Raw genomic sequence first — 25,407 nt, 5'->3', positions numbered from 1 at the left:
AAGATGCTACCGTATAATACCACCGTATACTTTTGATGCTATAGAATATTATACGAGATTTTTAGCAGCACATCTACGATAAATGCTTCCGTAGTTGCTTCAAATGGTCAAGTTTTACACATTGCTTTAAAATGTCTGCCTCCAAAAGTTTATTACATTTTCGATTGTTTCAGATAATACCTGATAGTACTACAATTTTACGAGAAGCTGCACACTAAATGGAAATGCCACTTCTGTTGACTGTTTGAGTTGATGCTGATAATAATCGATGCTGTTTTGTTTTTAACCTGGTGAGTGGACGTCTGAGGTGACTTGTGTTTTCTAAGTTTGACAATAAAATGGTAAGTAGCATTTTGAGGTAAAATAAGTTATTTTGTAAATGTTTCTGACGAAACTTTCGATACCGGTATCTTAATAAGGTGTACTGTAAATTGATAAATAGGTGCTTTTGGAAGTAATAGGTATCCATGATTTCAGGACGGAGGCAGCTGTAATTTCATTTATTTATGGTAATAGCTTGTCTAAATCATATTGGACTGAAATCTAACAACGTGAAGGAAATATATGGCCTGCAGTAGTTCCAAAATCAGGATTGAATATAATAATGTTTATGGCCTCAAATTGCGTTAAATATTTTGTTTGTTTATTTAATATTATCTAACTATAGTTGCGAGCAGCAGATTTAACTGACCACATGTTACTTTGACATTTTTTAAAAGTTAGTGTTCTCAGCTGTCATCATAATCTTTCCGTGATGTTTTTCACTATATTAATCAATATATTTACTCTGATTAGTGCATTACTGCTGTATCGCCGGACCAATTTGAAGTTCGAAAAAAAGTACCAAAATGTACTGCACTCGGTTATATTTGGTTGGATTGCATTACGTTACGTTAAGTTGCGTTTTCAGGTGTGTAGTTCTACTATGCGGATCCATAATATAAGTATTAGTAATAGTAATAGGAGGAGGAGAAACGGGCTTGTGTATAGCTAGCTCCCCCAGTTCTTTGTCACCAGAAATGGAAGCGTCACCACCACCACTACTACTACTACTACCACTACTGCTACTAATACTTCTTCTTCTGTCGAGAACAGAACCCAGCCAACCCCTGCAGGGCTTCTAACCCGTTTCTCTACTATTGCTACTAACTACCACTACTAGTATTTCTACCACTACTACCACCATCATTACTACTTATACTAAAGGTTCCTTACCACAAGATTTACATCTTAAATCTTTATAACATGCGATTCCGATTCATTATGAACTAATATAAATCGTTAGAATCACCATGATTCGTTCAAAATCACTGGGGGGAGCGGGCTATACTCAATCCTAGGAACGGGGTAGAAACTCTGCAGGGGTTTGTTGTTTTCTGTTCTTGATATGAAATGGGCAAATTGAAGACTTGCCCAAATTTTTCTGTGCATTTTACAGTCTATGGAACCGTATAATAAAACAAGTGTACCTCCGCAAAATAGTCCATCCGCCTCCACATACAGTGCCGCTTACAACGTCAAAAACAATCAGCAGATACAACCACTTTCTTAACTTTTACTATTCCCCTTACCTGACTCTCTCATTCTTGCTCACAAACTTAAATAATTTCTCCAATTGACCCGGTAAATTTTCTACTAACCTATATGGGGAGACCTGTGTTCTAGAACCTTCCCAACGGCAAGGTTCTAGAACACGTCCCCCTTCCCATTTAGCTGTGATAAAGACCGGAAACAACGTGCCCTGCGGGGCTCTAACCTGCCTTTCCTCGCTGACGCTCGCTCGGCAATACTATTTGAATTAAATATTAAATTTTGCTACAGGGTTCGATTCCCGGCGGGAGTTCATGTGGTTCGGATTCTACGTTCATCAGTAGGTCCACGTCTCACATAGCCTCGCTGCTGAAAGGGACGCTAAACTAAAATCAACTCAATTAAATTTTGCTACAGAAAGGAACCAACCTAGGTACTAACCTATATGGGGGGGGGGGGGGGCTGTGTTCAAGAACCTTCCCTTCTAAAAATGATCCGGCAATACAACAGTTAACCCCTGATTGGCACTCTCGTTAGTTCATGGTGAACGGATTCCTGTAAATTAATTGGCTACACTATACGCTTTCAGTGACAAAGCCAGTCAGGTAATTTTGTTCTGTAAAGCTCTGGGGTTTCGGCAAGTTCAAAGAAACGAAAACATGTTGCATAATGAATTTAGGGTGCAGGTTTATTGTACGAATCCATACAGAAATTCATCCTATATACTTTTTCAGAAAATTACTCTCTCTACCTTAAACAATCCTTTTTTGGGTGTGGAGTTGCATTCTTCGGTGCAGATTCACTTTCGAGGGGCTTTTGTTTACATATGCCATAAAAAAACTATTATGAATAAACCACTAACCGACTTCTGCTAGGTTACCACGTAAAAGCACGAATGGTGTTCATTCGAGCAGCTGGTTTTATCTAACAGAAAATCATATGAAAAATACGACGTGAAACATTTTTCCTAAAGGAATGAGACTGTAAATATAAGTAATTATTGTTAGTGCACACTATGTTGAAATGAATTTTGAGTGATAGTGAAAGTATTACGTGTGTAAGTGTGCTCTTCTACTATCCTCGTTTATGCGTATACCACTCATCGCTGACGCGCGTGCTCCCTACGAACGCATCCCGTCGATAGTTCTTGGGCTCCCCTACTGTGCTCGCGCCCTTACTCCGTTAGAAAACATTCGTGCTCTTTAGTGGCAACCTAGCCCAAGTTGGTTTGTGTTTTATCCGCTGTAGTTTTTATGAAATACGTCCACACTGTATTTATACTGAGCCCTCCTGAATTCAATATGCAAGTAGTAACGGAGCTCCTCATTTAGTGTATGCTCTGCTAAAAGAAATGCAAAGCTCTGACCTAAACCGTCTGCTCGAGTAATACCCATGAATGCTTTCTGACCGACCAAAAGAGACCAGTAGAGAACCCATGCAGGGGAAGGGGGGTCCGTAGGGAGCAGACGCGTCAAGATGATGGGATACACATAAACAAGCACAGAACACTATATGACATAAACAAATCTTACTTTGCGTGTTGGATTGTGTATTTATACGTCTTTTTAGCTGCTACAATCCGTTTTAATGCCCTCTGGTCTCTATCTGACAGGATTGTCTTTCGACCACTGTTGTGCTTTGCAGACGTCGTTTGCCCGTGAATTTTGTATGCCCTCGTGACATTGGACACAGTGCCTTTCGATACCGCTACAATGTTCGCCACTGTTGCCACTGAAGCTCCAAGACGGGCACCAATGATCATGCCTTTTTGGGAGTCTGTCAGGTCGCCCATTTTACCGCACCACTTTCACATCACGACATTCACAGGTGGACTGGTTACTACTGACGGAAGAGGAAGGTCCACGTGACACATTGAAAACAAAAAAACGATCAGCAACCGCAACAGTGGAGGACCAAACTTACGTGTCCTGTATGAAGTGTTTTTAGATTTTTTTTTGTCTTCCCCTGTATATTCATGTTTATATGTATAAAATTAACTTGAAATATATATATGTATAATAATAATATGTGAGAAACTAGCAAGTGGCCGTAAAGAGGTCCCTTGCACATTGGATTCGGCCATGGCCAATGTGTTACTTTGAATCTTTTGAGGAAGCCTTTCGTAGTACTATTAATTCACAGTTTGACCTTTTGGTACAAATTCCTTGTAAATAACACACTCCCAGTAGAAAAAAAAAAAAAAAAAAAAAAAAAAAAAAAACCGACGTGCATCGGCTTCACATGAGATTTCACAAGTTGATCTTTCGGCCGCAGCGAATTTCTTTCAACTCATGTAGGCGATTGACGTTTAGTGGGAGGGTCATACTTGTAGTACAAGTTTCATTAAAATCATTGTTAGCTGTGTTGATGAAATCTTGATATGTTACAATCTTCAGTCTTTCTGTTCTTGAGTCAGGCTGGAATTTGGGACGAACTAACAAATCTTCTGTTTTCGCAATCTTTCACTACAGTTTTCGTCGCCGTGTCTTATTGATATTTAAGTCGTGCGCTATCATTTTGACCGAAGGATGGCAGTTTTGAAGCAGCAGTTGTCAGAGCTTGCCAGAGTGGGCCCAGCCCGAAGTAACGCATTTTTTTTTCTGGTTGAGCTCACTTAAAAAAAGTTAAAACCCATTATTATTATTTTTTTCGTTATCTTAATTTTTGAACTATTTGTGGTATTGAATTACTTATACAAGACTGAAGTTAAAAATTGGATTGTAATGTTAGAAGTTAGAATGGATGTTTCGATTCGTTATTAACATATGTAGGTTCAGGAAAATACGTACGAAAAAACAAGTGGAAATAGTTTAATACTTCTTGTCTAAATTGTGAACTCTTCACCTTTGTATATTTAGAACGGTTTGTACCACTTGTTGTTTGGCAGGTTAAGTCACGTGAAGATCGCATCATTGTATAAACACATTTTGCATTTTTAGTGCATTAATTCAAGGTTGGAAAGAGGCCTCTTGTTAAACTCAGGGGCGGATTAAGGCTTTTGGGACTCTTGAGACGACTATTTCAAGGGGGCCCTATGTTACAAAGAATTTCAGCGCATAAATTTTCTTTGCTGCCTTCTACAGCCTCATAGATTTCTCGAAATACCGAGAACTATGTTGTAATATTTTAATGTGCTCCAAGTTTACAATAATTACATTCATTATTAATAAAATAGTTAAATGCTCATATACTGTAGTGTACCCGGGGCCTGCCTTAGGTGGTGCGGGGCCCGATTGGGAACATTTTACGGGGCCCCAGGTTTGCAATTAACTTGCACCAAGGTTTGTAGAACCAATATATAGGTATATAATTTGGCTCTCCCTGCTGGCCTAGTGGTTATACCCATTTTTCTTTATAACGTTTTTCCAATAACGCAAAATGTTCTCGTGAGAAGGCTTACCCTGTTCATTGCTTATAACAGCTATTTTTTCAGATAAATGACTAAAATGAATATGCAGACAATGAATGAATTTTAAAATAAATATTTCACCCTTGTGTCTCGCAATTTTTCAAGAAGGTTCTGTACCAGTATTTCATAGTTTTCTTCTCTTACAAGTAAACCTATCGATATCGAAATCTAGTTTCTTGACCCAACTTGGCTGAAAAGTGTGGAATATTAAGATCAGTTTAAAGGGACAAGTTTTGCCGATGGATGTCACTATAGTCTTCGTATCTCTCCCATGTATTTTTTACTTTTCACGAAAATTTAAGATTTTTCTTACAAATTTCAGCCCAGAGATTTTAAATTTTTAGAGAAGGAACTTCATAACCTATCAAAGGCAACAATCCGTGCCGAATTTTTATTTAGAATTTTCTTCATTGTTGAAATGGCTTGTTTGCTGAAAGGGATATCCAAACCTTTAACAATATAACTGTTTCAACAATGAAGAAAATTGTAAATAAGAAATCGGCACGGATTGTTGCCTTCGATAGGTTATGAAGTTCCTTATCCAAAAATTTGAAGTCTGTACGTTAAAATGTGTTAGAGAAATTGTCAATTTTCGTGAAAGGTAAAAAATACATGAGAGAGATACGAAGACTGTAGTGACATCTATTGACAAAACTTGTCCCTTTACACCAACCTTAAGAAACGAGCTTAAGCAAAATTTAAACTGTTTCCGTCCATAAAGACGGCCGCAGTGGCCAAAATCTGGTTGATCAGAATAATGCAGAATAATGTGTTTCAAGTTGTGAAAATTTCATTTTATTTGTAAAACAGGTAAAGAAGTGAAAAACAAAAATACATTAACCGACATCGGGAGGAAGTAGACATCTATTTGAGGTTATGCTTATCATATCCGCCATTTTGTATCTCGCTAGACTTTTTTAAATAGGAAGGGGCAACGGCGCCGATTTCTCTGGAAGTTTGGGGGGCCCATTCATAAAAAAATACATATAACAATAAAAATACATATTCATAAAAAAATGCATAGGGGCCAACATGAACTTTGGGGGGCCCGGGCTTCCCCAGGATCGGCGCCCTTGGGAAAGGGGTCATGTAATATATTGGGCTAGAATTTTACGAGAAATACAATGGTGAAGTCTTGTTTCCATAATTTATATTTGTAACACATAATGAAATGAACATTGATGTGAATCGTTGGTTCTAAGATTTCTTAACAGTTGTATCTTTTGAAACAAATTCAAGTTAGGAAAACCTAATGTACGCTAGTGAGAACATCGTAGATAGCTACTTATGAAAGGTATAATCAGCTTGAAATCGTTATCGACTGCAGACAAAATGAAATGTGATGAGACGATCACAAACCATAAGGAACTGATGGAAGATGGATTACATATTTTCCATTGGATTATTCGAGTTAGAAGACAAACCTTCATAAGCAGCCACCTATTCAGTTCGCACTAGTATATTCGGTTTTCCTGACTTTAAAACTACTGAAGCATTAAATTAAAAAAAAAAAAAAAAAAAAAAAGTTTATGCCCGAAAATTTAATACAAACTATTCATTTACTTGTTAGGAAGAGGCCATGCCCTTCCTTGTGGAGTCCATGTACCTGTATTGCAATATGTTCTTGTGTGTATTTGACAACTGAGAGCATCAGGGCCATCTTAACGGTACCATAGCCACTTGGCCGGAGGCCCCGTGAGCAGAGTGGCATGTATTAATTAGACCTACATGTATTAGAAGCAAAATTTAGTCATAGAGTCAGATTTGGACAACAAACACATTTGTTTGCTTTGGGGCCTAATATGCTGTTAAAACGGCGCTGGAGAGTAGATTAAATTGGACAGTAGAGTAGGTGGCACTAGCGCGGGGCCCGATTGGAAGCAATCGGTCCAATCGGCTTAAAGCCGGCCCTGAGTGTACCACACAAAGGTCAAATACAAGCCAAATGGTCAACAGTCCCTACAAAACCACTAATAGGGTAAAAGGAGAACAAGTATGTACAGATAGGTAAAGCTGTACAAGGCTACATTGTTAGAAAAGTTTTCTTCCTACATTTTTGCTCTGCAAAGGACTCTTTATGTCATTAAACGATATTAAAATGGCGGAGATATATCAAAGAAATTGTCACCACAAGCTAATGATTTGGTTTGTAATAGAGGCCCAAAATGGCTCACTCGCTCACAAAATAAGTATCGTGAAGACACTGGTAGAAGAAGACTTAACTGTAGCGATGCCGCGAACATAACGAGCGAAAAAAAAAAAAATAGCATGAATCTGAATCCTATAATATAATAAGTTGATTATTATTTTTTAATGCTAAACAGAGAGGGATTTTTAGGGGGCCCTGGAGCCTGGGCTCCATTGGCTCCGCCCTTAATCCGCTCCTGGTTAAACCGGTTATTTGTTGAGGAAAAGATGTTTACATCAATTTCTTGGTGAAGGAACCGACAATTTTCTATATATTAATATTAACAATGTCAGAGACCTGTAGATACTAACAACATAAGTCTCTCTCTTAGACTATGCTTCTTATTTTCTTCGTGTAATTAATTCACTCTATGTAAACTTCTTTGCAGAAATTTGTTCTCTAAATTTACCCCCCTTTATATTGAAATAATAATTGACGATATAACAAATTGTTGATTACGTATTATATGTATTAGAAAATTAAAATTCATGTTCTTTTACTATTAATTTAAACTCGTTGAATCTTTTGTCGTAATCGTTTATCCTTTATTTGTTGCCAGTTCAAGCTTTAGACATAAAACGATTTTTGGGGAATTATCACACCTTCTGAATGATTTAATCTGATATACAAGGCCATAACTTAAGTAGCCGACTCCGTCGACCGTCGAATAAACATCTTGTAGAGGCAAAATCAACAAAATTAGTGCTTCTACTCATCATTTTAATAATTTTGTTTTAAAATGTGTTAATTTCTGTCTTTAAATAATAAAAATATATTTTATTTTTTAATTTGATTGCATATGTACGGTACGATTTACAATTTAATCTGTTGTAAACTTTTATTATTATTTTTTTATGGATAAAGGTCAAAAAAAAAAACATCTAAGGTCTGTATATTTAATATTTTACTAATTTCGGTGTATGCCTATATATATATATATATATATATATATATATATATATATATATATATATATATATATATATATATATATATATATGTATGTATATGTGTGTGTGTACAAAAAGACGTAATTGATGTTTTTGTGATGTCTTTAATAGGGACAGAATCAATCTGCAGGTGGTGGGTCAGGTGGAGATAAAAAAGATGATAAAGAGAAGAAAAAGAAGTATGAACCCCCTATTCCTACTAGAGTTGGCAAAAAGAAGAGGAGAACAAAGGGTCCAGATGCAGCTATGAAATTGCCTCAAGGTATAGATTGATTATATGTAATAACTGGGTTTGTGTACATATGAGACTTCTTCAGTTATTATTGATTTACATAAGGAAGACAGATTCTGAATTTTGTGTAAGAAAACCTATGCTTAAAAACGGTCAATTTTTGACTTAATTCTTATAAGTTTTATCTTCAAAATGGTTCTAACATTTTCCGTAAAATTCGGTGAATACAGGTCTTTGGATGCGAGAATTAAATTTCGTGAAAAATCGTTTTAGCGGTAAAAGCTAGGCGCCTCCGAAACAGACGTATCTCAATGTCTTTTTCCACAATCCGGTCCTAGGTAAGTTACGTGATGACGTCATAACATTAAAAAAAATATTTTTTGTTAGGTCTATTTATGTTATTTTTTGGCGAGCTTACTTTTGCACCTAGAAGATTGAAATTTTGCACATTCAGTCCACCGAGTAGTATTTATCAGATCTCTGCGTTATCACAGGGGAGTCCAGAGGGGCAAAAAGGTTAAAAAAGGGATTTTTTTACCAAAAAATCCCTTTCCCCCGATTTTCACGCCTTAGATTCATGATCTAGACCTGCGAATGGTACCGTTTAAAAGGCAGTTCTATTCTGAAGAGAATGATGTACGAACCAATGCCCTAAGGTAAATAGGATGTCTCAGGAAATTTTTACCAGAGATCCTGAAAAAAAATTTTGGGTTAGGACTATTTTTATTATTTTATGGCAGGCTTACTTTTGCACCTAGAAGATTGAAGTTTTACACAAACATTCACTCCACCGAGTAGTATTTATTAGATTTTTTTTCAGATCTCTGCGTATACCTTATATTGACGCAAATTCGAATCATTTTTGTGAAAGTTATCAAAGAAAATCATTTTCTTAATATGTTATTTCAATAATGAAACTTGTCCTCCTTTTACCAATTCATCCTTGACTGGTTTCAACTGCAACCATTTGGGATAATCGGAGTATCCTAAAGGAAGTATGCATTACGTTTGTATCGAATTCAGATAACTTTTATCTAGTTTCTACCATAAAATAGTTTTCAATATGTGAAAACTTGCGACATGGGATAGATTATATATTTTGTGATGTTACAATAAATTTTAAAAATTTATTTGAAAATAATTCCTTGTATTGGATCAAATGATAGGCTACAATAGATTAGTACACTTTAAAGAAGGAATTTTTTGTGCATCATTATCAGTAAGAAGTTAAAACGAAGTTAAATTTTCAGTTAACGTTATAAGGTTATGTCCTTTAGACTAAAGGAGATGGATGGTTAATAAAGTGACTAATTATGTTTTTTTCAGTAACACCACATACAAGATGTCGTTTGAAGTTGCTGAAACTAGACAGGATTAAAGATTTTCTAATGATGGAGGAAGAATTTATCCAGAATCAAGAAAGATTGAAACCACAGGAAGAAAAGAATGAGGTAATACACTACATGAGAATTAGTTTTCATTGTACATTATTATCTTATGGTAACTCACAGAACTGTTTTCGTAATTTACTCTTTTTTATTATTATTGTACTCTAAATTTTATTGTACTTTCTCACTTGTTGTTTTCATCGGAGGCTTGACCTGGATGAGTTAGAAAATTTAATTACTACAAGTGGTAAATTAATATATGTGAGGATACCTCTTCTTACCTGTAAATTCCGTATTAATAAACTTCCAAAATGTAATCTTCGTAATAATTAAAGAGTTACATGGTGTTTAATATAGGTCATATATCATACTCTATTTGTTTTAGAATTATGTAAGATACTAATATGGTTAAATGGTGTGTTTGTTTTGTAATAGGTGTTTCTAAAGACATCATATATAATAGTTATTAGCATTACCATTTTTTTTTTAATGCACTAAGTACACTGTGTGCAGATAAGTGCTGCGTATAATTAATGTTAAACTTTACCATAAAAGGTAGGTACACAAAACTTACCTTTAATTAAAACTAAAATCTGACCAAGGCAAATCACTTAATAAATAATAGTGTTACAGTTTCGGTAATGGATTATTGTCTTCATCAGACATATTATGAATTATCAGAAAATCATATAATATCAGAAAATGAGAAGAGGTCATTTCGAGCAACCAATGAATCCTTCCTCTCTTTTTAAACAACTTTACACATCTCGATGTTTTAAGGATGAAATTTTAACATTTTTTAAAAAATTAAACTTTTAATCGATGAAATTTTAACGTTTTTTTTTTTTTTTTTTTAATAAACTTTAAATCAGACACCTGCGCCATTTGATGTATCTTTTCTTTCTTTTCTGCTCTATCCAGAACCTTTCACCACAAACTATAGATATTCAGTCCACTATTCTAATTCACCAGTTTCTCTTGTAGTAAACTCATTTCATCTTTTTCCATTTCCTTATAATGCTTCTTTTTTCCTTTTCCAATCCTTCCACACCTTCCCAGACTGTTTCATGTAATGTTCCTCACACGCTTATATATAGCGTTATTAACTCTCTTTAATCTGACGTTATCCTTGTGTTGTTTAATCGTTTCCTCTAATTTCTTCTTTGTTTCTCCTACATAACTCATTTCGCATTCTTTGCAGATCGTAAAACCGCGTCCTAAGCGATGATTTAACTATCGTATTAAAAATAAACTACAAAATAGTGCTACATGCTTATGTAATTATGAAATTTCGACATATAAAAATTTGATTTGTACTTCTGTATAATAGACTGCCGAGCTCAAGCTATATTGTATAGTAATGTATAGTAAAGTATATGTATATATATTTAATCTTGCAGGAAGAAAGATCTAAAGTTGATGATTTGAGAGGAACCCCTATGTCTGTTGGTACATTAGAAGAAATAATAGATGATAACCATGCAATAGTATCAACGTCTGTCGGAAGCGAACATTACGTCAGCATTTTATCGTTCGTTGATAAAGATCAATTGGAACCTGGATGCTCAGTTTTATTGAATCACAAGGTAAGACGGTTCACGTATTGCTGCTTATACTTGGGATATAACTTGGGTGAGTCGAAAGTGTTTAAACGTGATTGTAGATCAGCAGTTAAAATGAATAATCATCCCATATTTACATTAATGAAGCAGTTTGAGTACATTTTCCGATAAAACAGAAAATCAACTTTGGTTTTGAGTCAAAGAAAAGCACTCGAATGGATGTGTTCCTTCTGTAAGTTGTTGACAAAGTGTATTGTGGGATAGTTATCAGTTACGCTGGTAATTGTAAAGAAGAAAATTCAGTTAAAAAAGAAGAAAATAGATCACTCTTTTGTATTGGCACTGGTCTGTAAGAAGCAATAATAGACAACCTTGTAAAGAAAATTGTGTACTAATTACTTTCGACAATCGTGTACACATATGTTGCTAAGTTTACAAACGACTTGGAAAGAAAGAAGTTGAGTTCATAATTAGATACAGTTCTGTAAATGACAGCGTTTCCCTTTCTGGCAAAGTGAAGGAGGAGTATGTAAGTAGTTTTAGGTTCAATGCCCGGTTACGTGCTCGCCTCGGATAAAAAGCGAGTAATGGTTTGAATTCCACTTTATCTTAGTCAGCTAATCTATTTAAGGTAAAAATAGAGGGTTTTCGAAGATGACATAGGTATTTGAATTTTAACATTACCCAGCGCTTCACTTTGTAGTGGGATCTTTTATAATCTCACTACCTCGCAGCACATACGCAAAGCGTACTTGCATTGCGGAGTGTTGAACTGGGTATTTCAGAGATAAAGATTGTACCAATAATTCGGTTTGTTGCCTATTTGTTAGACACATTCGTGTGTTATTGCCAGAAAACAGTACTGTTATTGGCTTGCCTGTTAGCGTTAGACGTAAATATATTTAAAGAAAGACGCTGTTTGAACTTACAGTTCCTACCAACAATCATGAATTATTTTCTTTGTAAACGATTAGTTTAATATTTGCTGGCTGTAATTTTTTTAAAAAGGTTTTGCATGTGCGTCTTAGACCTTAGCGCATAAGATCTTAGGTGGGTCCTGGACTGATTAGCGTGGGAAGATTTTAAGTTGAATGTAGTTTTACTTGTGCAGACAGTCCTTATTGCCTATTATTATTATTATTATTATTATTATTATTATTTTATTATTATTATTTGCTCTCAAGCCTTGACACAAATATTAGTGTTCAAATCGAAATATAGTTACGGCCCTTGTCTTATTTGGAAATAATTAAATTGTAAGAATGTAGTTGTTAAGTTTCAGTTAAATTGTCACATTAGTTTGAAAATTGGAGATTGCTTGCATGCTAGCGGTATATTTTGGCGTCAGGCCGGCACGCAGCGCACCTAGCGACAACTTATTAACCTGACTTATCTATTAGGAATTACCCGTGGCACACTAGCATGTCTTTTATAATAAGGGTAGTAGTAGTGGTGGTTCCATTAAGCTAATATCAAAATTATAGTGTTAAGAATTCCAGCATTTTAACTGGGGGATATGTGGTCAATATGCTAATTTAGTCAGGGAGGATGTTAGTTAGATTGCTGCCTACTAAATAAACAATAATCTTCGTTCTATTAACAAGAGAGAAAAGTAATTTTGCTTTGAGGAAATTTGATGTTGTTTATTGCATATTTAAAAGACGCATTATTTACTTTAGGTTCATGCTGTAGTGGGAGTACTTTCCGATGATACAGATCCGATGGTTACTGTAATGAAACTGGAAAAAGCACCTCAAGAAACATACGCAGATATTGGAGGTAGGAATATTAACAGTGGTAATGTCTCCATTGAGACTGATTTATATCAGTACGACATCGTATTTATCAATTATTAACTTACTGGTTTGCACATATTTGTGAAGAGGAGAGAGAGAGAAAGACAGACAGACAGAGAAATATCACCTTATTAGATGTGAAGGCCATAGTTGAGACCGACGCGGGAGACTCGGGTTCGGATTCCACGTTAAGCCTGTAGGTCCACGTCTCATATAGAATCGCTGCTGAAAGGGACGCTAAAGTCAAGTTCACTAAATCCAAATCATAGTTGAGACATGCTGAAGGTAGTTCTTTGTGTTCATGAAAAGTATGTTGAGCTTGTGTTTTGACTTAAAAGACATTCAGTATCATACGAAACAATAGTTTAAAATTGTATCATATTTTTTCCATGGTTAGTATTTTGAAGAGAAATCTTAAGTCCCTATCACATTTTTATTCTTATAAAACATGCATATAGTCACCACTGAACGTCTTGATAATAATAACAAGACGTTCGTAAAATAATTCATCATTTAAGGATTAGCGGTTTACGATTTTTTTCCCTTTAAACTTTGAAAATGTGGCTCAGATTCCTTTTAATAATAACGCCTTCATGCTTGTATTTATATACACCTGGCATGTCACATACATTCGAAATATTGAGGTAAAGGAAAATCAGAAGAAGTAGTTTTATCAGTTTCAGCGTCATTTCAGTAATATACTAATGATTACGTGTAAAATATTAATGTATTTTGTCAACATTGATTAGTTTTGTCGTCCTGTTTTGAGATCTGAACATAAAAGGTGATGATATCAGGGAGTAGGTTGAAGTGAGTTCTTATCTAATGATCCGTAATTTATGTGTACTGTACTCTTGCCTTGTATTCATGAGAAAAGTTGGTATGATGTATGTAGCTGGCTGTAATATGAAAAAATCCACACTTATTGAATCTTTATTAAAGTTTATTGTTAATAACAGTAATAATAAAGCATTTAGTAGTAATCGTGGTCTATTAAATCAGCACAGTTGCGTAGTTTTAAGTAGTTTTTCGTTTCTGTGTTCTAATTGTATGGGCGTTTCTTTTAAAGGTCTTGATACGCAGATCCAGGAAATAAAGGAATCTGTAGAGTTACCTCTTACTCATCCAGAATATTATGAAGAAATGGGCATAAAGCCACCAAAAGGTGTAATTCTATATGGTCCTCCAGGCACTGGCAAAACACTGTTAGCTAAAGCTGTGGCCAACCAAACATCTGCAACATTTTTAAGAGTTGTCGGTTCAGAGCTTATTCAAAAGTATTTGGTAAGTACTATTTATGTCGGGTTACTAGAAATGTACTTTGCTGTAAAAATATCTCATACTTATTTTTTTTTAAAAAAAAAGAAAAGAAATAGCACGATGATAATGTAATAGAGGTGCATAAAATGTTCTTATGTTATAGAAAATTAGTTTGTTTTTTTGTATTTATAAAGCCAGCGAGCGAGCTTCTGCTATTTAGCATATAGAACAAAAATGTCCTTACTAGGCCAGTCAATAAGGGATGATCGAATAAGGAAAAAAAATGGTGGAAAGCTGGAACAAATTTTATTTTCTTCATAAGAGTGTCCGTAACAACATACTAATTTTTGCACCCCTCTACCACCCCGGATTTGGCCGCCATATTGGAAAAATGACGCCCAAAATTAGTTTTTTGTAAATATCTCGCATGGAAAGCATTTTAGAGCAAAACATGTTATTACAAAAAATAATCTACATTAAATTCTCAACACGAAATGTTCTCTTCATTCTTTTTCTCTAAGATGCACCGTTTAGAAGCTATAGGCGTGGCTAATTACGTATTTCTTTTTCAGCATTGCTTTATAGCAGAACGTTAACGAAAATTTTCTGATACTATTTTGTTTTAGTGATCTTTTTTCTTTATATATATATAAAATATAAATTAATATATTTTTCATTCATTGCAGGTGTCACTAAGGGCAAGTAATCAGGTCTATTGGATCATTTATGTTTAAAATGTCGTGAGCTGAAAAATGTTTCATCTGTGAGAGACTTCTCAGTGAAGATGATACGTGTATAGTTAAAACGAACTGAAAATATTAGTAAACTGCAGTATTAAAGTGAAAAATGGAAAGGAATACTAACTTAGGGACCGAAAGGTGTTACGGTTCATGAGAAGCATGGAAAAATTTACACAAAAGCAAGAAGTAACAAAGCGTTGCTATCACGACGTACTTCATTATCTACGCCGATAACCTTTAGGTTAGAAGTACTAAGTTTTAATTTTCAAGTAGCCTGCCTGTTTTGTGGACAATGTATATCATATGAATATTTAGAGAGATGGAGAAAAAAAAATATCAGTAAGGGCGTCGAAACAATTGAAGTTAAAAATTCTATTATGGAAGTAGCTGACAGAAGAAATGACGACTGGGGCAAAGAAGTTTGTATTAGGATTGACAATGTTCATGATTTAGTTGCTGCTGAAGCCAGATACCATTCCTCATGCATGAAAAAGTTCTACAAGATTTCTTCTGGATTGAAACCTGGTCGTCCGAAAGATAATGTTGTTTCAGATGCTATGGTTCATATTTTCAACTACCTTGAAGCTAACAAGGAAGAGGGCCAATTTTCATTCAATGAAATTTTTCAAGATTATGATGATCACTGTCAACTGAAAAAGACAAGACCTAAACTGAAAGAAAAGTACTCAGAAGATATTATTATATCAACAAACGAAGACGGAAAGCCTGTAGTTTGCTTCCGTAATGCAGGATATAAAATCCTCACTGATGCATGGTATGATCATCAAAAGCTTAAGAATATGGACGAAGAGAAGTTGAGAATCGTAATGACAGCCGGACAGATAATTGCTGAAGATATCAGATCCTAGGTTTATGAAACTGATTACCCATTAACATAATTTTTTAAATGACGTTAATTCATTCATTCCTAAGACCTTAAATGCCTTCTCGACACTATTATTTTGAGAAACTAGAAAGGGAATACCACAAGGGAAAGAAAAAGTATAGCAATTTCTCACGCCGTCATTGCAATAGCTTGACCAAAATCTTTTTTATCCTCATTGCAAATAGGATTGCTGTGCATCTTAAATAAAAGTATTGCAGTAAGCATCTTCTTAATGCTCTCTCTTCGTTAGGACTGTGTGCACCTTATTCTGAGGCAGCTCTCTTTCAGGTTTCGGCTCTTCTGCATCCTGAAGACAAAACCCGTGAAGAATTCACTTAAGCAGTTCGTGTTTGACAACACTGATGTCAATGTTTGTACTCTGTATGATTTCAATACTTTTCACAGTATGGGAAAGGGGGGGGGGGGATTCAATGTGTTACTCCAACTCCAGATGATTCCACTTCAAATCAGTCTTTCTACAAGACTGAAGGAGATCCCGTCAGTATCCTTTGTAGGACATTGTGGTCATGTTCCTGTACAAAGGTTTCAAACTAGAATTGGACTAGGTCTGTCAAGCATAACGCTTTTAGATCTAGGCAAAATGAATCCAGTGTCAATTAACGTCTCAGTTTCAATAAGAGAGATGAAATGGTTATGTGGCAAATGGAAAGAAGTGGATAGTCTTCCAGGTTGGAATGGGTACATTGAGAAATGCACTATAGATTACGATTCTCAAGTTGTCTTCGTCCATATTCTTACGTTTTTAACGAACATGCCATGCATCCGTGAGAATTTTATGTCCTGCATCACGGAAGCAAACTATAGGCTTTCTGCTTTTGTTTGTTGATATAATAATATCTTCTGAGTACTTTTCTTTCAGGTTGGTTCTTATTGTTTTTTTCAGTTGACAGTGATAATCATAATCTTGAAAAATTTCACTGCATGAAAATTGACACTTTTCCTTGTTAGCTTCAAGGTAGTTGACGACATGAACCATAGCATCTGAAACAACATTATAATAGAATAATAGGCATTCATAATAGAATTTTTAACTTCAATCGTTTCGACGCGCTCACTGACATTTTTTTTCTCCATCTCTAAAAATTCATATGATGTAGTCACGTCCAAAATGATTGTCGCATATCTATAACTGTCTTCGTTTGAAAATATAATTTGATAATGATTTTGCATGGTACTTTTAATACTGATATTATGTGTATAATCGGGAAATGTATATTTGTGGTAAAAGGAAAAGGAAAATTCATAGGAAAAGAATTATAAATACTAAAATTAGAATGAGTAAAACAAAATGTTACTAAATGGACAAGCAAGTTTTATATTCGTTTTATTGTTCTTATTTACTGCTCTTTTAACATGGAATTTGCCACATACCTGTCTTTGCCGATTATACACATACTAACATTATAAGAAATACCAGGTGAATTCGTTAGCAAATTATATTCCTACAACAACATATTTATAGACATGCGACAATAATTTTGGACATGAGTGTACATTGTCCACAAAACAGGAGGCTTCTTGAAAATTAAAACTTAGTACTTCTAACTTAAAGGTTATCGGCGTAGGTTATGAAGTACGTCGTGATAGCAACGCTTTGCTACTTCTTGCTTTTGTGTAAATTTTTCCACACTTCTCATAAACCATAACACTTTTCAGTCCCTTAAATTGGCATTCTTTTGCATCTTTCACTTTAATACTGCAGTTTACTAATATTTTCAGTTCCTGTTTTAACTATGCACGTGTCATCACTGAGAAGTCTCTCACAGATGAAACATTTTTCAGCTCACGACATCTTGAACATAAATGATCCAGTTGACCTGATTACTTGCCCTTAGTGACACCTGCAATGAATGAAAAATATATTAATTTATATTTTATATATATATAAAGAAAAAAGATCACTAAAACAAAATAGTATCAGAAAATTTTCGTTAACGTTCTGCTATAAAGCAATGCTGAAAAAGAAATACGTAATTAGCCACGCCTATAGCTTCTAAACGGTGCATCTTAGAGAAAAAGAATGAAGAGAACATTTCGTGTTGAGAATTTAATGTAGATTATTTTTTGTAATAACATGTTTTGCTCTAAAATGCTTTCCATGCGAGATATTTACAAAAAAAAACTAACGTTGGGCGCCATTTTTCCAATATGGCGGCCAAATCCGGGGTGGTAGAAGGGTGCAAAATTAGTATGTTGTTACGGACACTCTTATGAAGAAAATAAAATTTGTTCCAGCTTTCCACCATTTTTTTTTCCTTATTCGACTCTTCATTGACAGGCCTATATGTATATGTATTCATTCCATGATAGCGATTGTGTAAAAATTTTCATTTTGGGGATTTCAAGAAAAAATAGTTGAATTCCCTTTATGTCTTTAAATCGCTCTGCTGATGGTAGTTAAGTACTAGTATTACTAGTTGATATAACTAACTTTACAGTACTGATGTATTTATCCCGCTAACATGATTTCAAGAACAACTTTTGGTCCCATCTTTACTCGTTCGATGTACGAAGAACAATGAAATCACGTAATTCACATATTTATTATTTCGTCACTAACTGTATCTAAAACATTCATGTCCGTGGGTTTTCTCGGGTTACTCCCGTTTCCTTCCACGATTCATTGCACCAATTCTTCCATCATCATTTACTTGCCGTAATCAACCGTCTCAGCCTAAAAGGCATAATTGTGGGACGTTAAACTGAAAGATTTTATTTTAAGTTTTACGTGAAAAACGTATCATTATAAGAAATAGTTTGCCGACTACTAACACAATTCTGACTCATGTGTACCGAAATATATCATAGAAAATTCACAATGGTGTATCGAAACAAGAATTACATGAACTATCAGAATGTAATCCATGTAGATTTTACTACTATATACAATAGGAAAGTGCTCCAGTATCACGCCCCTGGGCATGTGCATAATGAGATTTAAAGAGTAAGTTCAAGTTTGATGTGAATTATATCTTTGAAACCATTGATAATACATTGCAATACTTGTCCAGGTTGCGTTTATGTAAATTTAACTTCGGTTTCTTTGTTTTTATATAATAAGACTCAAACGCATCCCTTTTAATTTATGATGTAGTTTTCCTGATGATTTTGATATCCCTGATACTGTGATTGGAAATCTCTAGATGTTTAGAATAGCAAATGTGTTTATTTTATGTGTTTATAAAAACAAGTAGAAATTTTCTTTTGTTAATACTAATTATATTTATATTGTATGCTAATGAAATTTCCTCTCTTCATACAGGGCGATGGTCCAAAATTAGTGAGAGAATTATTTCGGGTAGCTGAGGAACATGCTCCATCCATTGTATTTATTGATGAAATTGATGCAGTTGGTACTAAACGATATGACTCAAATTCTGGAGGGGAGAGAGAAATTCAAAGAACTATGTTAGAGCTTTTGAACCAGCTAGATGGATTTGATTCCAGAGGAGATGTAAAGGTAAATTGTTGAGATGCATTTAGTGGTTGAACACGGAATTTGATGCTCCATTTTATGGTTTGTATATTGTGAAATTAAATTGACAATAGTAATTCTAAATTATGTCTTCTGCATGTTTTTTTACATAGTTTAAATATTAGGCTATTGTGTGGGCTAATAGAGATATTCAAACAGAAACAGTAGATATGTGTAGCATATAGTTCAGAAGGAAAATAAAAATGCGGAATGTTGAAGAAATTTAATACTTAGATAGCTTTCTATTTTAAAATTTTGTTTGTGGTTCTTTCAATGATTGTGAGAAGATTGCAACATGGGTGCAGAATTGGTAAACTTCCTTTTGTTGATTATATAAGATGTGTCAGGAAAATACAGACGCCAATAACGATTTACAAAAAGTTTTTGGTATTTAACCGCTATAATTCAGTCACTGCTAAAACCTTATCCCTCAACACAACTGCCTCCATTATCCGAACTTATTGTCTTTGTGTAAATTTCTGGATGGCAGAACTCCCACATTTGTCTGCGGAACCATGTAACTTCCTCCTTTATCTCGTCGTCGTCGAAGTGTCCAGCAAGGTGTTTCTACAAAGACAAATGAAAATTTATTAAGTCAAGGTCCGGGATATGTGGTGGATGATTGAGGACAACATTTATGAAACAGGCCAACTCCCTGCAGTAGCATGACCCTCCTTTTGTTCTGTATTGCAAAGCGAGTTGCTGCAACGTTGGAAGTATGCTACAGCACTAAGTGTCTCTCTCGAAAACAGGAATTCCACCAGCAGGATACTGTGTTTGTCACAGAGCACAGACGTCATAAGCTTGCAGGATTTTTTTTTTTTTTAATGGGGGATGGTAGGATATCATTGTGTGACTACTGCATGTCGTTTTGTGCTCGTTTGTCAACATTTTCGACACCCGGATGCACACAATTTTCGATATCTAATGCAACGGTCGTGGCTTTATAAATCGAGTTTGACTTCGGAAAATATGACCGCGCTTATTAGCACGCAGTCGGTATTTAATTACTGTAAAAAGGTCATTAGAGATCACAGACGGCTTCCTGCTACTTTGTTCGTCATATTAGTCCTACCTGTAGCAAAGGCACACCACCATTTCATCACATGTTGACGGTGAATGTCCTCTAGACATTCACCTTTCTCCTGCAGGAACCGTATTACAGCGCACTTTGCGTTTGGAGGAATTCTTTATCGCTCCTGCCATTTTCAACACATGTAACTCACACAACACTGCCGCATGAACGCTGCTAGAAATAAGGATCAAGGTTAGTCAGTGGCGCCACCACCATATCTTTACTTTCCTGACACCTCGTACATTTACATTCATTCAGTGTGCTCCTCTGTCATAATGAAAAATTATTTTTAAACATATGGAAACTTATAACATCTCCAGAGTAGTTGCTGTATTATATATGTGATAGAATACTTCCAATGTTGAGAACAGAAAATCTCAAGGAACTTTGCGAATTAGGATGTTCCAACACTTCAGAGCCACCTTTTAAATTTCAATACAAATACCACTTGTAGTAAGAACGTACCTTACCGTGGAAATGTAAACGACAAAAATTCTTCAAGTGAGAATGGACATTCTTTTACTGACAGTCTGGACATGTTATCTTCCAGAAATCTGTCTACCGTATTGAACACCAGCAGTCTGTATGTAGGATAAAGTAATGAATAATAACACCTGGAATATCATGTGCCATTATCAACTGGGCTGTATTGAACTCGTGAAGTCCTTGGTGTAAGGAAATGATGGGATAAGGCGTGGATCGTAACATTTAACTTACGTATGAGTTTGTTCCTTAGAATAATGCACATGTGAAGATTCACTTGAACGCTTTTTCCTACATGATTTTTTGTTAGAATGGTTTGTTGCCTAACTTTTTGTTAGAATAACTAACGTCGTCTGCTGCATTCATCTGCAGCAATATTAGATATCTTGATGTTACTACAATCTTTAATTTACTACAGTTGTATTGGACTGAATTAAAGTACTTAAAAAGAAAGTAAGGAATACTTATTTATATTATTATTATTTATATTATTAACACTCACCTCCATGTACCTTGAATTATAGCATATTATCGTTTACAAATATCTGTCCTTAGGGAACACGGAGGTGAATGTTAAAAATATAAATTAAATTATTTCTTACTTGGAGACGTTCCTTTATTATTTGTAAAATGTTAACGTGACCAATTCTTCTACTTCAGGTTGTAATGGCTACAAATAGAATTGAAACCCTAGACCCTGCTTTAATACGACCTGGGCGAATAGATAGGAAGATAGAATTCCCTTTACCGGATGAGAAAACCAAAAGACGAATCTTCAACATCCACACATCACGAATGACGCTAGCAGAAGACGTTAATCTCCAAGAGCTTATCATGTCCAAGGATGATCTGTCAGGAGCTGATATTAAGGTTAGACATATCAATAGTAGAAATATTGTAATGGTTTTCTTCTTGATTTTTGTCCGAAATTATAAGAGGAAATAAGTTTGTTATATAGTTATTATATGAATATATGTAAAAAAATTTACCCGTTTTTGACAGGTTATTGTTTAACGAAGTATCGACCTCTCAGCCAGTTCGTAAATCGGGGCCACGTAATCGAGGGAAACTTACAACAGTAGCAGGTAGCAAGTATGCATGAGAAGCTCTTAAGGAACAGAGTATTGTGTGGTTGAAATGGAGACCGATAAGGAACACAACAGATACTGTTTACTTTCTAAGTTCGAAAAATAGTACTGCTACCAGAGCTTGGCGGTACATTCGGTAAATGTGTGGGCCAGATGCAGTTGATGATAGCATATGTCACTGTTTTCAAAGAGGATCTTGACTAAACGGATACAAGACTTAAGAAGTATCCCTAAGCCAACTTAGCAGCATCAGCGGGCATCTTCCAGACACACAGAACAATGGTCGAAATACAGCTGAAAGCGCTGTTTTTTACCACAAATTTCGATCATTGGGTTCCATATGAACAAGAGAGGCGAGTCGCAACCTGTATTTTCATGCTTTCCTATTACAAAAATCGTGTTATGCATTGTTACATTTAATAAGTAGAAGATAGCGATGAACGTAAAGCATCGCAAAACTGTTCGATTGTGCAACTGTCGATGTTCAAACCAGAGCTTCAATCGAAGAAGGTGTTATTAATGTGGTGGAATGTCAAGGGAATAACCCACTGAAGATTCGGGAGCCTAATCAAATCAGCAATGCTGCCTTCTACTGTAAAAGTTCGACGAACTTCTAACATTATTGCGATCCAAACGATCAGGTCTCGTCAATCGCCAAGCAGCGATCATTCATCATGATAACGCCAGGCTACATGATGCTATCATAACACGTCAAAAATTAATGGACATTCGATGGGAGATTATACCCTATCCGCCGTATTATTCTGACGTAGTCCTCTATAGACTGTCAACTGTTTCGGGCGAAAATTGTTTGATGATGTGAAGACTGTAAAAACTTTCTTGGCTTCCGATGATACGAGCCAGTGACCGCCGTGGAGATTATATATTAGGCTAGGTTGTTCGCAGTTCTATCTGCATATCAAAAGCGGGTAGAACTTTTGCACGTACCCAATATAATTATGAAATAGTTCTTTAAAATAGCCTGTGATAAGTGTTCTTCAGGAAAACCTAGTTGCATGCGTTACATGTAAGACATGTTTGTTTTTTTGAAACTAGAAGGTGTTACCGTAAGAAGCTTCTGTATCTCGAACTCTTCTTCGGTCTCATATCGGATTTTTTTTAAACCTCAGGCAATTAAGCAGACTAATCAGAATTTACTTGTGGTAATAGACAATGTACTTTAATACACAACGTATGTTCTACATGGAAATTGATAAATGTGAACACACAAGAAGTGGAGATGTTATGTATATATTAAAGGGAGGAATTTGCTTTTCTGTATTTTTCCTCATCCATCATTTGGTATGATTCTCTTTCCCATCATTTGTAGCCAAAACTAACTTCTGAACTACTATGTTTGCAGTATAACAAATGAACATATTAGTATGTAAAATTCACAAGGCTTTGAGGGTTGTCGGATATACATATATGATTCCGCCTCTGCGTAACTGAAGAATTAATTTTTGTTTCATTTTTTTAAAACTGAATTCAGAGAAACACATTTCTTCATAGATATGTGTCAATGTGTATTACTGAAATTTCTCTTCCAATCAAACTTTACAAGTCAGGGTTATGTTACAGTCACGACAAATCCAAGGTTTCTTCCTAAAAATGTAACAAATTTTGAAAGGTATTGTAGTGTCGGAAACAGTTTAGAGTTAGTATTTACAAGTAACATTTTGATGATGATCTATCAGAGTGTGCGGTTTTAATTGGATACACTCATTTTGTCTTGGTACTTGATTCCATCCCGGTGGGTTTATAAATTCTTAGCCTCACCAAGAAAATAGGCAAGTATGTAATGATGTATGGTGGTTTAATTCAACAAAAGTCAGAATGCTTTACAAACTAGGCCTTGATGTGAGCAGAATGGCGTTTGCACCCCTTCAGTACAGTTTTTCAGTTTGGGGGAGAAGCAATAAGTCAGATGGAATCAAGTATATGAAATAAAGAATGTGTTCCTGTATTCGTAGCCGTAGCTTCTTAAATTCATTATATGACTTATGTGTATTGGCGCATTATCCCAGAGAGAAAAAAGAATCTTTTATGAGATGCTTAGCTTTTCTTTTATGTAGTGGATGTAGTCTTCAATTCAGATACTGTTACAAAGTCAGAAGACTGTGATCAATACATTTGCAGCAAACCACTGTTCTCTGGTCTCTTTTGGTATGGAGAATCATGTGGCGCCATTCCTCCGATTATTGTATGGTCATGGGTTGGTAGAAATACAACTAACTTCGACAACTGTATTTGTTATACAAACCTTCATATCTCAATCACTTAGATAACAGAAAGAGAATGATGGTCTGTTTCCCCGAATACTCCTAATCAGAGTGCTCCCAAATCTAGTAGTCTCAATAACAATATTCCGGCTCTTCAAAGATTTTATCTTTCTCTAAACTTGGGATGACATTGCGCCAACCATGTCTGATTCCAACAAGATCTCGGTAAATCTCTCCCCCCCGCCCCCCGCTAAAGCGGTCGCTTAAGTAAGGTCTTAAAGGAATGTTTAAAAATAATAATAAAGTAGCTGACCCTCCAGCCTTTCCGAGTACGAAGTAGGTAGATAGAGGGCCTCATTTCGTAGCGGTTTGCGTCTACGCAACGCAGAATTTGCGTTTTAGTTTGCGAAAATCGGCATAGCATTTACAATTAGTTGTTGCATCTTTTGCATTGCATTGCAGCTCTCAAATATTGCGAAAACTTGGTATGGAGTGAGGCCCGGAGTATCTGTCGAGGCTTCACGCCGATGCTAGAATTGTCCTAAAGAGCCAAGGAAAAAAAAGTGACTGTAATTATTTTAAGAAAGAAAACACACATTAACACCTATCTGATCATATGTAGAATGTGATATCACAAACAAAATATTATTTATAATCTTTCTTTTTTGTATCCTTTTCTGTGTCAAAAGATATGTTAGTAATAATTTTCTTTGTAACAGGCAATATGTACGGAGGCTGGCTTAATGGCTCTACGCGAGAGAAGAATGAAAGTAACAAATGAAGATTTCCGCAAATCTAAAGAAAGCGTTCTATATAGGAAGAAAGAAGGAACTCCGGAAGGACTATATCTTTAATTTAAAAAAGAAACAATTGGTGAATTTCAACAGTGATTATTGTTATTTTTTTTTTTTTTTTGTTTGTTTAATCAGAAAACTGATTTAAGATCATTTTCTAATGATTTAATATTTTAAAAACATAGCATCTTGAATTGGAAGTATTTATAACATCGAGTGTTGAGAAAGTTAATAAAGTTAATCTTTAATTGTATATATTACATATTTCTCGGTATTTCATATGTCCCTTTGTATCATAGTTTTTATAT

The 25,407-nt window shown here is 35.2% G+C and overlaps 1 protein-coding gene across 1 annotated transcript; it reads left to right on the top strand.

The window, feature by feature from the left end:
• Positions 1 to 191: 191 nt before the first annotated feature.
• Rpt2 (26S proteasome regulatory subunit Rpt2) lies at positions 192 to 25,352 on the top strand. Its single transcript, XM_081730886.1, has 9 exons — positions 192 to 341; positions 8,189 to 8,339; positions 9,636 to 9,760; positions 11,098 to 11,283; positions 12,939 to 13,038; positions 14,125 to 14,339; positions 19,225 to 19,422; positions 21,656 to 21,865; positions 25,025 to 25,352. The coding sequence occupies exons 1-9, from the start codon at positions 339 to 341 to the stop codon at positions 25,157 to 25,159; spliced, it is 1,323 nt and encodes a 440-aa protein (XP_081587012.1). The 5' UTR covers positions 192 to 338; the 3' UTR covers positions 25,160 to 25,352.
• The last annotated feature ends 55 nt before the right edge of the window (positions 25,353 to 25,407 follow it).

Source organism: Thermobia domestica, chromosome 11 (assembly GCF_964235325.1).
Source record: "Thermobia domestica chromosome 11, izTheDome1.hap1.1, whole genome shotgun sequence".
Taxonomy (NCBI): Eukaryota; Metazoa; Arthropoda; class Insecta; order Zygentoma; family Lepismatidae; genus Thermobia; species Thermobia domestica.
Note: the sequence above shows the minus strand (reverse complement) of the source record. Positions and strands in the feature narration are given on the sequence as shown.

Coding starts and splice junctions, on each gene's coding strand:
- Rpt2 (XM_081730886.1), top strand. Junction 8,340..9,635: donor AGCTATGAAATTGCCTCAAG/GTATAGATTGAT, acceptor TGTTTTTTTCAG/TAACACCACATACAAGATGT. Junction 14,340..19,224: donor AGCTTATTCAAAAGTATTTG/GTAAGTACTATT, acceptor CTCTTCATACAG/GGCGATGGTCCAAAATTAGT.